At 51.0% G+C, this 12,907-nt stretch overlaps 2 protein-coding genes across 2 annotated transcripts in view; both read left to right on the forward strand.

The window, feature by feature from the left end:
* The window catches only part of Kndc1 (kinase non-catalytic C-lobe domain containing 1), a 44,191-nt gene extending 39,860 nt beyond the window's left edge, over positions 1-4,331 (forward strand). Inside the window, exons 27-30 of the mRNA XM_038309617.1 lie at positions 1,551-1,673; positions 1,755-1,814; positions 2,643-2,800; positions 4,100-4,331. Of these exons, the coding sequence (XP_038165545.1) occupies positions 1,551-1,673; positions 1,755-1,814; positions 2,643-2,800; positions 4,100-4,331 (573 nt within the window). The remainder of the gene's footprint in view (positions 1-1,550; positions 1,674-1,754; positions 1,815-2,642; positions 2,801-4,099) is intronic.
* A 4,132-nt stretch (positions 4,332-8,463) lies between these two features.
* Utf1 (undifferentiated embryonic cell transcription factor 1) lies at positions 8,464-9,613 on the forward strand. Its single transcript, XM_038313760.1, has 2 exons — positions 8,464-9,040; positions 9,153-9,613. Exons 1-2 carry the CDS (start codon positions 8,482-8,484, stop codon positions 9,611-9,613), a joined length of 1,020 nt encoding a protein of 339 aa, XP_038169688.1. The 5' UTR covers positions 8,464-8,481.
* Positions 9,614-12,907: the final 3,294 nt, after the last annotated feature.

A 12,907-nucleotide genomic window follows, 5' to 3' on the forward strand; every position in this document is an offset into this window, starting at 1 on the left:
AGACAGGGTCCTCCAAATCCTTAGGGTCTGCACCTTCACCCAGTAAACAGTCTGTTACACAAGGCTCTACTTTCTTCCCCTAGTCAGTGCAAGGTAGGATCAAGTGGCTTCCTTCCCACACAAGCAAACAGAAGATCTGACTGAGCATCAGGATGCAAAGGCTGTCTGTGCAATGCAGCTTATTCCCTCTGCAGCAGGAAGGAGGGAGACCTCAGATCACGGTGGGCTCCCATCACCACCAGGACCACAACTCCCCCAAAGATAACTGAACCCCAGTGATCAGGGCTCCCGCAGCATGAAACCCACACTAGCTACACAAATTCACCATTCACACTTCTGCCAGAACATGGGAACAAAGGGTATGGGCTTCTTAGTTTGCTGTAATCTGTGATGCCGTAAGTATCATGTATGACATTAAAATGTGTCAGGGGCTGGGTAGGGTGGCATATGCTTTTAATCCTAGCACTCAGGAGACAGAGGCAAGTGGATCTTTATGAGCTCAAAGCTAGCCTGATCTATATAGCAAGTTCCAGTACAACCAGGGCTACATACAAAGACCCTGTCTAGAGGCTGGAGAGATGGCTCGGCGGTTGAGAGCACTGACTGCTCTTCCAGAGGACCTGGGTTCAATTTCCAGCACCCATATGACAGCCAATGACTGTCTGTAGCTCCAACATCTGACACCCTCATACAGACATACATGCAGGCAAAACACCAATGTATATAAAATAAGAGTAAATAAATTACTTTAAAAAAAAAAAGAAAGATCCTGTCTTAAAAAAAAAAGTCAGGTCCTCAACAAAGTCCAGGTGACTGTGATGTACGGGACCAGAAGAAAGATGGTGGAAGTCACGTCACAGACCTCAGTGTCCCTGGGCATGCTCCAACCCCAGGCACTCAGGGCCCCTCCCAGCCTGAAGTCACCGAACCCAGTGGTAAAAGCCAGAGTAATACAGCCTGCTGCACAAGCAGTCCTTCTGGGTCTGCAGGGTGGGATGTGAGGACCTACATCCTGGGCTCTGCGTATCTAACTTAGAAAGATGAGAAAAATACAAAGCACCACAATGACAGCTTTGCCACTGCTGTAGAAGGAGCCGTGTTCAGCTATGGATCAGGAACTCTCACTGGGAGACATGAAATAAGACACCATGTCCTTTTGACCAGTGAGCTTATCACATTTTAAAATACATGTCGTATTGATGGTCTGCATTTTACTTACTGGGGTGCCAAGACACTCCAAAGACTGAGTCTTAGCACTTCTAAACTTACAGAAGATTGTTGAAACATGGAGCTTGGCCAGACAGTGCAGTGGGGTCAACCAAAAGCATTGGGGAGAAATAGTCTGATCCATTCAGATGATGTCCTGGGGGCTCTGTTCCTTGAGAACAGGCTATGTCAGCGGGTCTCGGTTGTTCCTGTTTCTCATCTCTTTTTGTTTAGTCTTGTCATGTTGGTTCTGGTGCACAAACTTACTGCCCTGTGCATGCCTGTGCAGAATTCTGCTAAGCTGTACATATTTAAAGACACCAAGCATCGTTTTCTCATTTCAGCTGCAAGTGAACTTGCTGTCCAAATTCCTGCTAATTGCAAAGTCTTGCTATGAACAGAGGAACTTTGCAACAGCCATGCAGATCCTGGGAGGTTTGGAGCACCTGGCTGTAAGGCAGTCCCCTGTGCGTCACGTGGGACTCGGGGGGCTAGGGGTATGGGCAAATACACAAGGCCACACGATCTCATCTGTGCTTCCCTCTCAGGCCTGGAAAATCCTGCCTGCGAAGATTGCTGAGGTCATGGAAGAGCTGAAAGCTGTGGAGGTTTGTACTGAGTTCTTTGCAGAGCTTCCCCTGAATGACTTGTTCCAAGCATCTCAGGGAACTCACAGCAGGGTCACAGCAGGGAATCCGAAACACAAAGCCTGTGTGTGGTGGCACACTTCTACAATCCCAGCACTCAGGAAGCAGAAGCAAACAGATCTCAGTGAGTTCAAGGATAGCCTGGTCTACATAGCAAGTACTAGGCCAGCTATAGCCACCTAGTGAGACCCTGCCTCAGGCCTGCAGAACGAAGATGCCTGCCTGCTGGTTTACCTGACTGGTCTGACATCCCAGCCCAGGCTATGGGTGCAAGGGATAAAGGTCTACAAACAGAGCCTGGACCAGGGCAAGTAGGAGGCCTGCTCCAGTGGCAGAGGTGGCCTTGAGAGTTGACAGGCAGGAAACACAGATTGGATGACTGTGCATTTCCCACTGAGGCAGCAGGAGCCTCACAGACATTAGCCTGAGGCAAATACCCAGAGTAGTCCTAGCCTGTGCTGTCCCAGCACTCAAAGCCCAGGGCCTGCAGCAGCTCCTGCGGGAAGGGTGATCACCGGATTCTTTTCTGGAATCGGAAGTAAGGAATTGGCTCTTTGAGTATCAAAAGCTTTCTGTGTCTGTCAGTGTTTCCATGGCAGCAAGCTTATGATATCTGGGCTTTTGACCTACAGTTCAGAAACCACAGGGTCATGTTGGACTGTATGTTCAGTGAGGTATGAGGGGGCTCTCATGCCCGAGGAGGACAGGTAGTAACAGGGACAGGTGAGCAGGCCCTCCTAGGTGGTGACTTTCTATTTCCCATGCTCACTTCCCTGGCTGTACCTCCAGGTATTCCTGAAGAGCGACAGCCTGTGTCTGATGGAAGGGCGGCGCTTCCGGGCTCAGCCTACCCTGCCCTCTGCCCACCTGCTGGCCATGCACATCCAGCAGCTAGAGACTGGGGGCTTCACCATGACAAATGGAGCCCACAGGTGGAGTAAGCTGAGGTAAGGGGCCTTCACCCTGCCCGACAGAGGCCACAGGTGGAGCAAGGTGAGGTGAGGGGGCTTCCCTGTGACCAAATGGGTGCGCAGATGAAGTCAGCAGAGGTAAGGGGCTGCACCCAGTCCAAAATTCAGTCCACCAGTAAGCGCAGTCAAGTGCAAGTCCTCTGCCCAGAGCTGTCCACATGACTCCCTATCTTCTCACCTCCCACCCCTCCCATCGCCTCTCATTGTCCACAGAGAATGCCTTGTTAGGTAGATGAAGCCCAGGGGATCTTGTGAACAGTGACTACAACCTGCCTAATGCAAGATCTGCCTTTTGTGTGTGTGTGCATGTGTGTCTATATATGTGTGCGTGCATATGTGCATACACATATGGAGGCCCAAGGTCAACCTTAGATGTGATTCCTTAGGAGCCATTCACCTTGTTTTTCGAGACAGAGTTTCTCACTGGGACCCGAGGCTTGCTGGAGACTAGGCTGTCTGGCCAGCAAGAGTGGGGCTTCTGAATGGCTCCACGTTCCTAATACCAAGACCACAAGGGCTTGCCATTGCATCTGGCATTTCTATTTACATGAGTGCTAGGGATCAACTTAGGTTCTCATGCTGTACAACAAGCACTTTACCAACTGAGGATCTAATCAGCCCTAAGATCCCCTTTTTAGATAGCCACCAAGTTGAAAGAAAGAAAGAAAAAAAAAGAAAAGAAAACTCACTAGCAGTACATGCCTATTACAATAGAAAGCTACATGGGCAAAAAGAAATTTAAAGACTGGAGGGAATGCCGCAGAGGTGGGTGAAGAGCTCTCATCTGCTCTTCACAACTTTATGTACGCACAGACATGACCGTCCTTTAAAGAACAAAAGCAACGAGCAGACTGTTCTCGAGCTGTGGTGGACATGTGTATCTGCAGGTCTGTTGTCCCCAGCAGGAGGAAGAGCTTCTGAGTTCCAGGAACCACCAGTAATGTGTTCCCAGTACACAGGAGCCAGAAGGCCCGAGCAGAGCTAGGACAATAAGCATAGGTTTGGGAGGTTTGTTTTTCAGCGTTGAAGACCTCAGCCGGAGCAGCCTGACACAGTTGTTCAGTGAATATTTATGAAGGGCGAAAGGAGTGGGGGGTGGGAGAGTGGGGGTGGGGGTGCACAGTCATCAAGTGTGTCCTTATGACTAAGTACAGAAAACTGCCCCTACGGTGCTTGTGCTTGGGAAAGGCTTGGTTTGAGCCATTCCTGAGAAGACATCAGGATCAGTTGGCTAACATGCAAACTAACGAACCTTTTCTTTTCCCCCCACAAAAGAAACATCGCCAAGGTGGCAAGCCAGGTGCACGCATTCCAGGAGAACCCCTATACATTCAGCCCTGATCCCAAGCTACAGGCGCACCTCAAACAAAGAATTGCCCGTTTTAGCGGGGCCGATGTTTCCGTCTTAGCGGCAGATAACAGGGCCAACTTACACCAGATCCCAGGCGAAAAGCATTCCCGGAAGATCCAAGACAAGCTGAGAAGAATGAAAGCCACGTTCCAGTAGCCAAGGGCTCCATCTTGGTGTAGACTCCCTCCGAGTGGGACCAGAAGATGGGTCAGGTGGAAGGAACTCCCAGGTCTGGTTGCAGAGGCTCCGACCCTCTGAGTGGCCTGGAGAAAACTGTTTTGACTTCCCAGAACAGAATTAGAAGCTGCAAGGGACTAGCCTGAGGTCACTCACGGGGAGGGCTGAGCCAACTCCAACCTGGCCCTACCCCCAAGGCAGGGTGGACACAGAGTTTGCTGGGCGGGCCTGTTTTGGCTGGAATTTAAAAAAATCAAATTTAAAAATGAAAAGGGAATAGAGTAACCTACCCCCAGAGCTTCAGACTTCTATACCTGTGGCTCCCACCTATTTTTCATTGATCTCTCCAAACCCCAACACACATCTGACTCCAGAAGAGCCCAAACTTAGCCGCTTGCTGACCAGTGTTTTTATTTCCAATCAGCAAGAAGGACCAAAACTCTCTTTTGCACTTACCAGCTCCAAAGGGTCTGGAACCTACCACTGGAGCCCAAGGTTTCTAGCAACCTGTCTTGGCCAGGTTTATACTCCCACCCCCATCCATCTGCAGCTGATCCTGCCAAGGCCCCCAGGTCCTCTCAGTCTCCAGAGAGTGGGAGAAGCCTCTGTCCCAGCTGGGGCTTTCTGCCTCAGCAATTGACCCTCCCCACAGCCTGTTGCCTTCTGCCCCTAGCTTACAACAGCTGCAGTTGACAGGGCTGCTGGGCAGAGGCTCTTGCCCCCTGGCAAAGTGGAAAAACACTGCACACTGACAGCAGCACCAATGCAGGCTCGCCTTCCTGGGGTTTCTGGGAGCCACGTGGGCCCTGAAAATGGCTGCCTATTAGCCTTCAGCAGCTGAGCATGCGCACACCCGTCCACTGTGTTCCCTCCGCTCTGCGCTTTGTTAGCCAGACAAAAGTGTGAGCGAAGCTTGTTGCCCGCGCGGCATCAGGCACCTGGATCTCTGGATCCTCAGCCGCTAGTGTTGGGTTCTGGCTCCGTGGGAAGGGGTCCGCTGGCCGCCAGGAGGGCTGAGAATAGGATGGAGAGCAGAGGGTTGTCCAGACACCTTAAGCAACTGGCACCGACTGAGCCCTGCCTGCCACAAGACCAAGACTGTTCTGTATTTTAGAAATAGGGATTTTGTAGTGAAGCAGCTAGCGGTATTTCTAGGAAGCTGTGACTTGTGACCAGATGCTGGATTTTTAATGCTGAGATGTGTGTTTTCTCACATGAATTTGCTGGAGACACCAGACCCTCCTTACACTGGATGTAAGTGGGACTGGGAGTCCTGGTCATGCACATCCAACATAACCGTTTGGGAGCTTTTCTATAAGGATTACGTTCTGTTGATCAACGCCTACATTTTCAGACTTTGTATCTAGTGCAGGAGGTGTCCAGCGCAAACCAGCATTCCAACGGTGCTGACTTATTGCGTGGGGAAGTGAACAGGCTTTTTGGCTTCAGCACTGTTTGCATGGCGCCCTGATGTCACAAGGTACAGATTTCTAAATAAAGTCATTTCTACCAAGCATCTGCCATATGGTCTGTTTTCATAGATTTCAAAAGCAACGCTCACTTTGAGGCTAAAGTAAGTCCTTCTTGTCTTGGCAGGGGCACCTCACCTAGGGTCTCAAAGGACTTCAATAGGAAGTATACCCAGCCCAGGTCTGAAAACCATACTTCCAGATCACACCACATTCTTGGTGACATTCACACCCACCGTCACTATCACAGGGACCAGGGGTGGGAGACTCACCTCTGATTCAGTCAGCTCTCCTCCCCAAAACCAAGACTTCTGATGATCACAGCTCATTTTCCTACAACGCCAGTGTGGGGGAGGGGTATGCCTGCTGTAACCTGTCCACCTTAACCAGTTTCTAGTGATCAGCCTGTGGACAGGACAGAGCTGGCTGGTTTGCTTGACCACCCACTGGGACCTCTCCTGAGCTCCCACTGTGTCTCAGAGACATGAAGGGGGTGGGGAGGGGTTTGCAGCTCAGTGTATTCATTCAGGACAGAGTGCAAAGACAGGCTTAAGGCCAGGGGTTCTTAAATGTGTTTACTGAATTTTTGTTGTTGATGCTGTTAATGAAAACTAGCAGGTTCTTAGGGGTGTTTCCAAAATGACAATAGAGCGACATGCCTGGTGGTTATGCAGAGGAAAAAGTGACAGTCATTGGCATTCAAAGCTCCGTGATTCTCACCTCTCTGGTCTCTGCCCTGTGCGGAGCCTGGAGTCTGGTCCTGAGTATTGTGCTTGAGGGAAGCCTCCAACACAAGATGGAGTTTAACTGCCCTAAAACTACAATACTGAGAGTAAGCTCAAGATGGACATTTGGTGTGTTGAATGGGCAAAGATGCCCCCCCCCCACCAGTTGCCTCACCCTAGAGCCAGGAGGTACCAGTCTGGTGGGGTTTGAACCAGGTGATGAACACCCGGGAAACAACAAGCTATATAGCTCAGAATGCTGTCTCAGGCAGCTAGGCTTGACTTGAATTGATACAACCAGCTAGAGGTCATCCTGGCCTACCCCAGTCAGGAGAAGCCCAGCTGGTGATCCTTGGTCTTTGTTCAAGCCCTAGACCACAAATCACTAAATAATGAAACAGTTCAGCGTTGCTTTGCAGCAGTCTGTCCCACAGCAGGAGACCAGTAAAATCCCAGAGATATGGCACAAGACTGGTACTTCCTTCTGACTCTACTGCTCTCTGTAAAACTATGGCTTATATAACCAGCCCACAGGTCACCAGGGATTATTTCCCATCTTTTTTCTTCTTCTTTTTTTTTTCTTTTTGAGATAGGGTTTCTCTGTAGCTTTGGAGCCTGTCTTGGAACTAGCTCTTATAGACCAGGCTGGCCTTGAACTCACAAAGATCTACCTGCCTCTGCCTCCCGAGTGCTGGGATTAAAGGCGTGCGCCACCACCACCTGGCCTATTTCCCATCTTTATATATTTCTTTTTCTTGTCTTACTATGCTAGTCAAAACATCTACACTAACTTTGAGCATCCTTTTCTTTTCTTTTTGTTTTGTTTTGGCGTTATTGATACACGGTTTCTCTGATGTTCTGGAACTCACTCAGGGATCCATCAGCCTCCTGCCTCCCAGCTGCAAGTGTGGGGAATGCTGGGATTAAAGGCGTGCACCACCAACCCACAGCTTCCTTTCCTTGATCCTAACTTTGGGGAGGGGAGGTGATATTAGTTGATATATTTTACTATACTAAAGAGATTCCTTGTAGTGTATGTGAACTAGGACTCAAATCCCAGCAGTGGGTCACTGATCTCTATAAATCTGGCATCCAAGTGGCCTCCTTACAGTAATGAACACCCCACTGTTTGCTAGATTAGTAAATTAGATACAAAATATATGCATCTTCCAAAGCCCATGGCCAGATGAAAGTAGGAATGGTTAGCACTGTCACACTGATATGAATGAATAACAGTTCCAATGCACAAAGACAGAAAGGGTGCCGGAGTTTCGTGTTTCTAGGGGTATTCATGAACTGTTTGTGAGTAGTAACGGACATAACAAATGTAAAGACATGCTGTCTTCCTCACTCAGTCTTATTATATTGTAACTAGATTAGATATTCTTTGGATTCTTCATTCTTTTGGGTGGGTAAGTGGAGTTCGAGAAAAGGTTTTTTTATGTAGCCCTAGCCGTCCCAGAACTCACTTTGTAGACCAGCTGGCCTCGAACTCACAGATTAGCCTGCCTCTGCCTCCCCAGTGTTGGGATTAAAGGTGTGGACCACCTTTAATTCCGGTTCATTAAATGGTTTTTTTTAACTTTTTTTAAAAGAAGTGGGTTTTTTATTTTGTTTTGTTTTTTGTTTTTGTTTTGTTTTAAATGTTCTGCTTAGTGTAATGGGGAAAAAATTGTTGTCGGGGCTAGGGGTCTGAAGGAAAGAACTAGAAAAGGGCTGGGCTAAAAAACCAAGCACCTCCAAAACGGAACAAGGTGGGCAAGAGGGGGCGGGACACGGAGGGCGGGGCGGCTGGATGATGGGAGGGTCGTATCGACCCGTCCCAGACGCAAAGTACGGCAGCGCGGGGTCTTTACAGCGTGTGTGGGCGGTTCTGGAGGAGCGTTCCTTCAGTGAGGCTACAGCCTCAGAATACACGCACCTCCTGGCTCCGGAATGCTGCTTCGTCCCCGGCGGCTTACCTCGTTCTCACCGCCGTCGCCAGCTAGCCCCGACGCCGAGCTGCGGCCGACCGGGGACGTCCGGGTGACTACGTCTGATGCCTTCGCCCCCACTCCGGGCGCGATGGCGGAGCCTAGTTCTCCCAAGGCTCCCGTGTCCCCGGGCTCGGCGCAGCGCACTCCCTGGAGTGCCCGAGAGACGGAGCTACTTCTGGGCACGCTGCTGCAGCCGGCCATGTGGCGCTCACTATTGCTGGACCGCCGGCAGGCTCTGCCCACCTACCGCCGCGTGTCGGCCGCGCTGGCCCGGCAGCAAGTTAAGCGCACACCGGCTCAGTGCCGCCGCCGCTACAAGTTTCTCAAGGACAAACTCCGAGACTCCCATGGCCAGCCGTCCGGGCCCTACGACGACCAGATCCGCCAGCTCATGGGGCTGCTGGGCGACGATGGGCACCGTCGGACCCGCCGTCGCCCTGCGGGGCCTGGACGTCCACAGCGCCGCGGCCGCTCGACCCTCGCGGTGTTAGCGCCCGCACCTACAGCAGTTGAGCCAGGTAGGAGCACCGGTGCGGGCAGGAATGGGCTGGTTCTAGCTGGGAGTTGTGGAACCCGGTGGTAAGGTTACACACGGACCACTACTAGCGGGACCGCGCATTTCTCTCGTAGGGGCTACGCTGCCGGTGACTGCGGAAGACGCGGACCCTGCCTCTGCGCTCAGGTTCAGCTCCTCCACTACGAAGTCTGCAGATGCCCACCGCATTACTAGCTCCCCTGCCCCTACGGCCCTCGGCCCTCTGGCTGCTGAGCCCGGCCGGGCTCTCGGATCCTCCCCGCCACCAACCCTCAACTACGACACGGAGGAACCGAATGAGTCTCCTGGTCTTCCCCAGGATCGTGCGGTCCCGCAAGTTTCATCGCAGTCGCTGAACAGCGCTCTGCTGCAAGCCTTGACGCACTTGGGCGACATCTCGACCGTTCTGGGTCCTCTGCGCGACCAATTGGCGACCCTGAACCAGCACGTGGAGCAGCTGCGAGGTTCCTTCGACCAAACAGTTTCCCTTGCTGTGGGCTTCATTCTGGGCAGTGCAGCCTCTGAGCGGGGCATCTTTGGGGACCTGCGCCAATAAAGCTTGTCAGTTCTCCCCTTCAGAGCCGACCCCCAGTCTACCTTGTCCCCATCCCTACCCCAACTTAACTTCTTAAAATAAAGATTGTGTTTTGTACTTAATCCTGTGAATGAGTCTGGGTTCCACTGCCACGTCTAAGTAAGAATGGATCCCTGCGGATGAGAGGGTACTACGAAGTTAAGGGAAAGGCTAAGCAGCCCCACTCCCCAGAATCGTGCAGGCGTTTCGGTGAAGGGTTCAGTGGGGTGCTGCCCAGTTGTTGTTCGTTTGGGTTACCAGTCTCAAGGTGCGGGAGTCCGCCCACCAGGAGCACTGGTCAGCAGTGAGTGAAGCCGAGGGGGGCAGGCTGGACGTGTAGAAAGACCCTAGAATTCTACCCTCTCCTGAGCCAAACTCAGTTTGAATACAAGCTGTACTCCAGCCCTTGTTAACGGGGATCGATAGTCAAAGAGCACAGCTCCTGGGAAGATTCTTGTAGAGTGTCTGGTCCGTAAGAGAGGCAGCTTTGCCTGCGTCCCACGGCCTACCTTCTCGGCTAGAATTTTTCTAATTTTAATTGAAATGCCTAGGTCCTCCGGGACTAGAGTGGGGGGGGGGGGAGGGCTCGGCCGCAGGTAGAAAAGGATGTGGCTGGAGGCACTTCACTAGCATGACAATGCCTCCTCCGACTGCAACCTTTTTACAAATTCTGGGTCCATCCGGCCACCCTGAGAGCCCCAGGACTGCTGCCGTCTCGCTGAAGGGAAGTCCTGAGCAGTTTGTTCAGGTGGTCTTCACTCCCTTCTAAAGATGATTGGGAATGGACCTTTAGGCACGGACTGTTGGCTTGGATCTCCAGCCAGGTACTGGGCGTCCTCGTGTGAGAGACCGCTCTATATTAAGAATTAAAAAGTCTCAGCCGGGCGGTGGTGGTGCGCGCCTTTAATCCTAGCACTCGGGCCTACCGAGTGAGTTCTAGGACAGCCAAGGCTACACGGAGAAACCTTGTCTCAGAAAAACAAAAGGTTCCTGAAAACCTTCTGGATGAGCCCGCCCTTCAAATTACCTCTCCAGCACATACACACGTGGGAGGTCAGAGCCACAGAAACCATGTCTCAAAACAAAACAAAACAAAAAGTCCCTGAATCTTGACCGGGATGAGCCCACCCTGCAAATTACCAGCCCAGACATACACCTGGGTGGTCAGCAGAGCCACAGGATGTAGACATTGGAGGTGGGGCCTCAGTTACAGTCCAGGTGCTTCTACTACTCGAAAGATTGTATTTCCCTTAGCGGGGGTTGGAGGGATGACCCACGTCTTTAATCCAAGCACTCAGGAGGTAGAGGGAATTGAATCTCTTGAGTCTAAGGCCAGTCAATAGTGAGTTCCAGGACTACGCAGAGAAACCCTGTCTCGATAGATAATAAAATATGTGTATCTATCTATCAAATTGTATTTACCAGCAAGTGTACCCACACTAACCTTAGTTCTGAAGAAGCTGGTCCCTGGACCTGAGGTAGACTCACCTGAGGGTCTGGCTGAGCTAGCTACTTGAGAGACTGAGGAGACTGAGGAACTGGCTCTGTCTTCAAACTTGAGGAATAAGTTTTGTCTGTTGTGAATGGCCTTAGAGAGATGGAAAGTTTTGGGTTTTGTTACTAATACTTTAGCTGACCTGACCTGGGTTTTGGGGTTTTTGTTTTGAGACAGAATCTCACTGTGTTAACCTGTCTGGCCTTGAGTTCCAGGTGTAGACCAAGCTGACCTCTCAGAGATCTACCTGCCTCTGGGGTGTTGATATTAAAGCGGTGAACTGCCACTCTGAGCCAAATAATTTCTTTTTTTCTTTCTTTTCGAGAGAGGGTTTCTCTGTGTAGTCCTGGATGTCCTGAAGCTCAGTCTGTAGACAGGCTGGCCTCAAACTCACAGAGATCTGCCGGCCTTTATCTCCCACGTGCTGGAATTAAAGGCGTGCACCACCACCACCACCACCCAGCCTGGTTTCTTTTTTTTTTTTTAGATTTATTTATTATGTATACAGTGTTCTGTCTGCATGTATGCCACCAGACCAGAAGAGGGCACCAGATCTCATTATAGATGGTTGTGAGCCACCATGTGGTTGCTGGGAATTGAACTCAGGACCTCTGGAAGAGCAGGCAGTGCTCTTAACCTCTGAGCCATCTCTCCAGCCCCAGCCTGGTTTCTTAAGTCTTTAAATTTAGTTATCTCCATCCCATTGGGTGTGAGGTTCACACCTGGTCTTACAACTGATGGAGTTATGGAAATGCCCTTTGTTGTTCTTCTTTTTTTTCTTAAAGACTTAGTAGCTGGATAGCTGCGCGTAGCTGCGCGGAGTCCTGCGGAACACGTGTGACCAGGGTGGCGGGTGAACAGGCGGTGCAGCGGCGGGTTAATGGCACAGACACAGAAAATAGACATAAAGCTTTATTAAGAGAGAGAGAGAGAGAGAGAGGGAGCAAGAGAGAGAGAGGGAGGGAGGGGGAGAGAGAGAGAGAGGGCGCGTGTGCACACGCAAAAGGGGGCAGTGAGAAGAGAGAGAGGGAAGAGATTCAGGATGACTCCAAGAGAGAGGGAAGAGATTCAGGATGACTCCAAGAGACCAGAGGTCGCTGGGAGTGGGCGTGGAAAGGGGCGGGGACCAAAAGAATAACACCCTTGTCATGAGTGAGTGTTTTGTTTTCTCCCTCATCCTAGTGGATTGTGCTTCCTGCTTAGAGTTCTGTGCAGTGGCCTGTCAGTATGGTGTCTCTACAAGACAGTTAGACAGTTAGACCTGCCCCTTTGGGCAGCCTTCCCATTTTCTGAGCCTGGTCTCAGAAACTCAGTCTCCCAACTCAGTTAATGAGTTCCTGACTGCTGCTACCCGGAGTTGGGAACAGGCTTCTGTAAGAAATTGCTGTGAGCCTTTGGGTAATGCCCTCTACCACTGGGCTGTCCTCGAGGCAAAGGTTTTTTTGTTTTTTTTGTTTTTTTTTTTTTTGTATTTTTGTTTTGTTTTTTTGTTTTTTTTTTTTGTTTTTCGAGACAGGGTTTCTCTGTAGCTTTGGAGCCTGTCCTGGAACTAGCTCTTGTAGACCAGGCTGGTCTCGAACTCACAGAGATCCGCCTGCCTCTGCCTCCCGAGTGCTGGGATTAAAGGCGTGCGCCACCACCGCCCGGCTTGAGGCAAAGGTTTTGTATATGAGCCTCCATTGTGAGGACCAGGCTTCCCCCTTCTTCACTGGTCATCCTGTGTGGACTTCCCATCCCACCCCAAAGCTATGCTCTGAGGCTACCAACATCCCAATGCTTCC

This window comes from Arvicola amphibius, chromosome 1 (genome assembly GCF_903992535.2).
Source record: "Arvicola amphibius chromosome 1, mArvAmp1.2, whole genome shotgun sequence".
Taxonomy (NCBI): domain Eukaryota; kingdom Metazoa; phylum Chordata; class Mammalia; order Rodentia; family Cricetidae; genus Arvicola; species Arvicola amphibius.

Excerpts from the sequence above, each read along its gene's own strand:
- Utf1 (XM_038313760.1), top strand. The coding sequence starts at position 8,482 with ATGCTGCTTCGTCCCCGGCGGCTTACCTCGTTCTCACCGCCGTCGCCA. Across the intron at positions 9,041-9,152 it reads ACCTACAGCAGTTGAGCCAG|GGGCTACGCTGCCGGTGACT; the intron begins GTAGGAGCACCG and ends TTTCTCTCGTAG.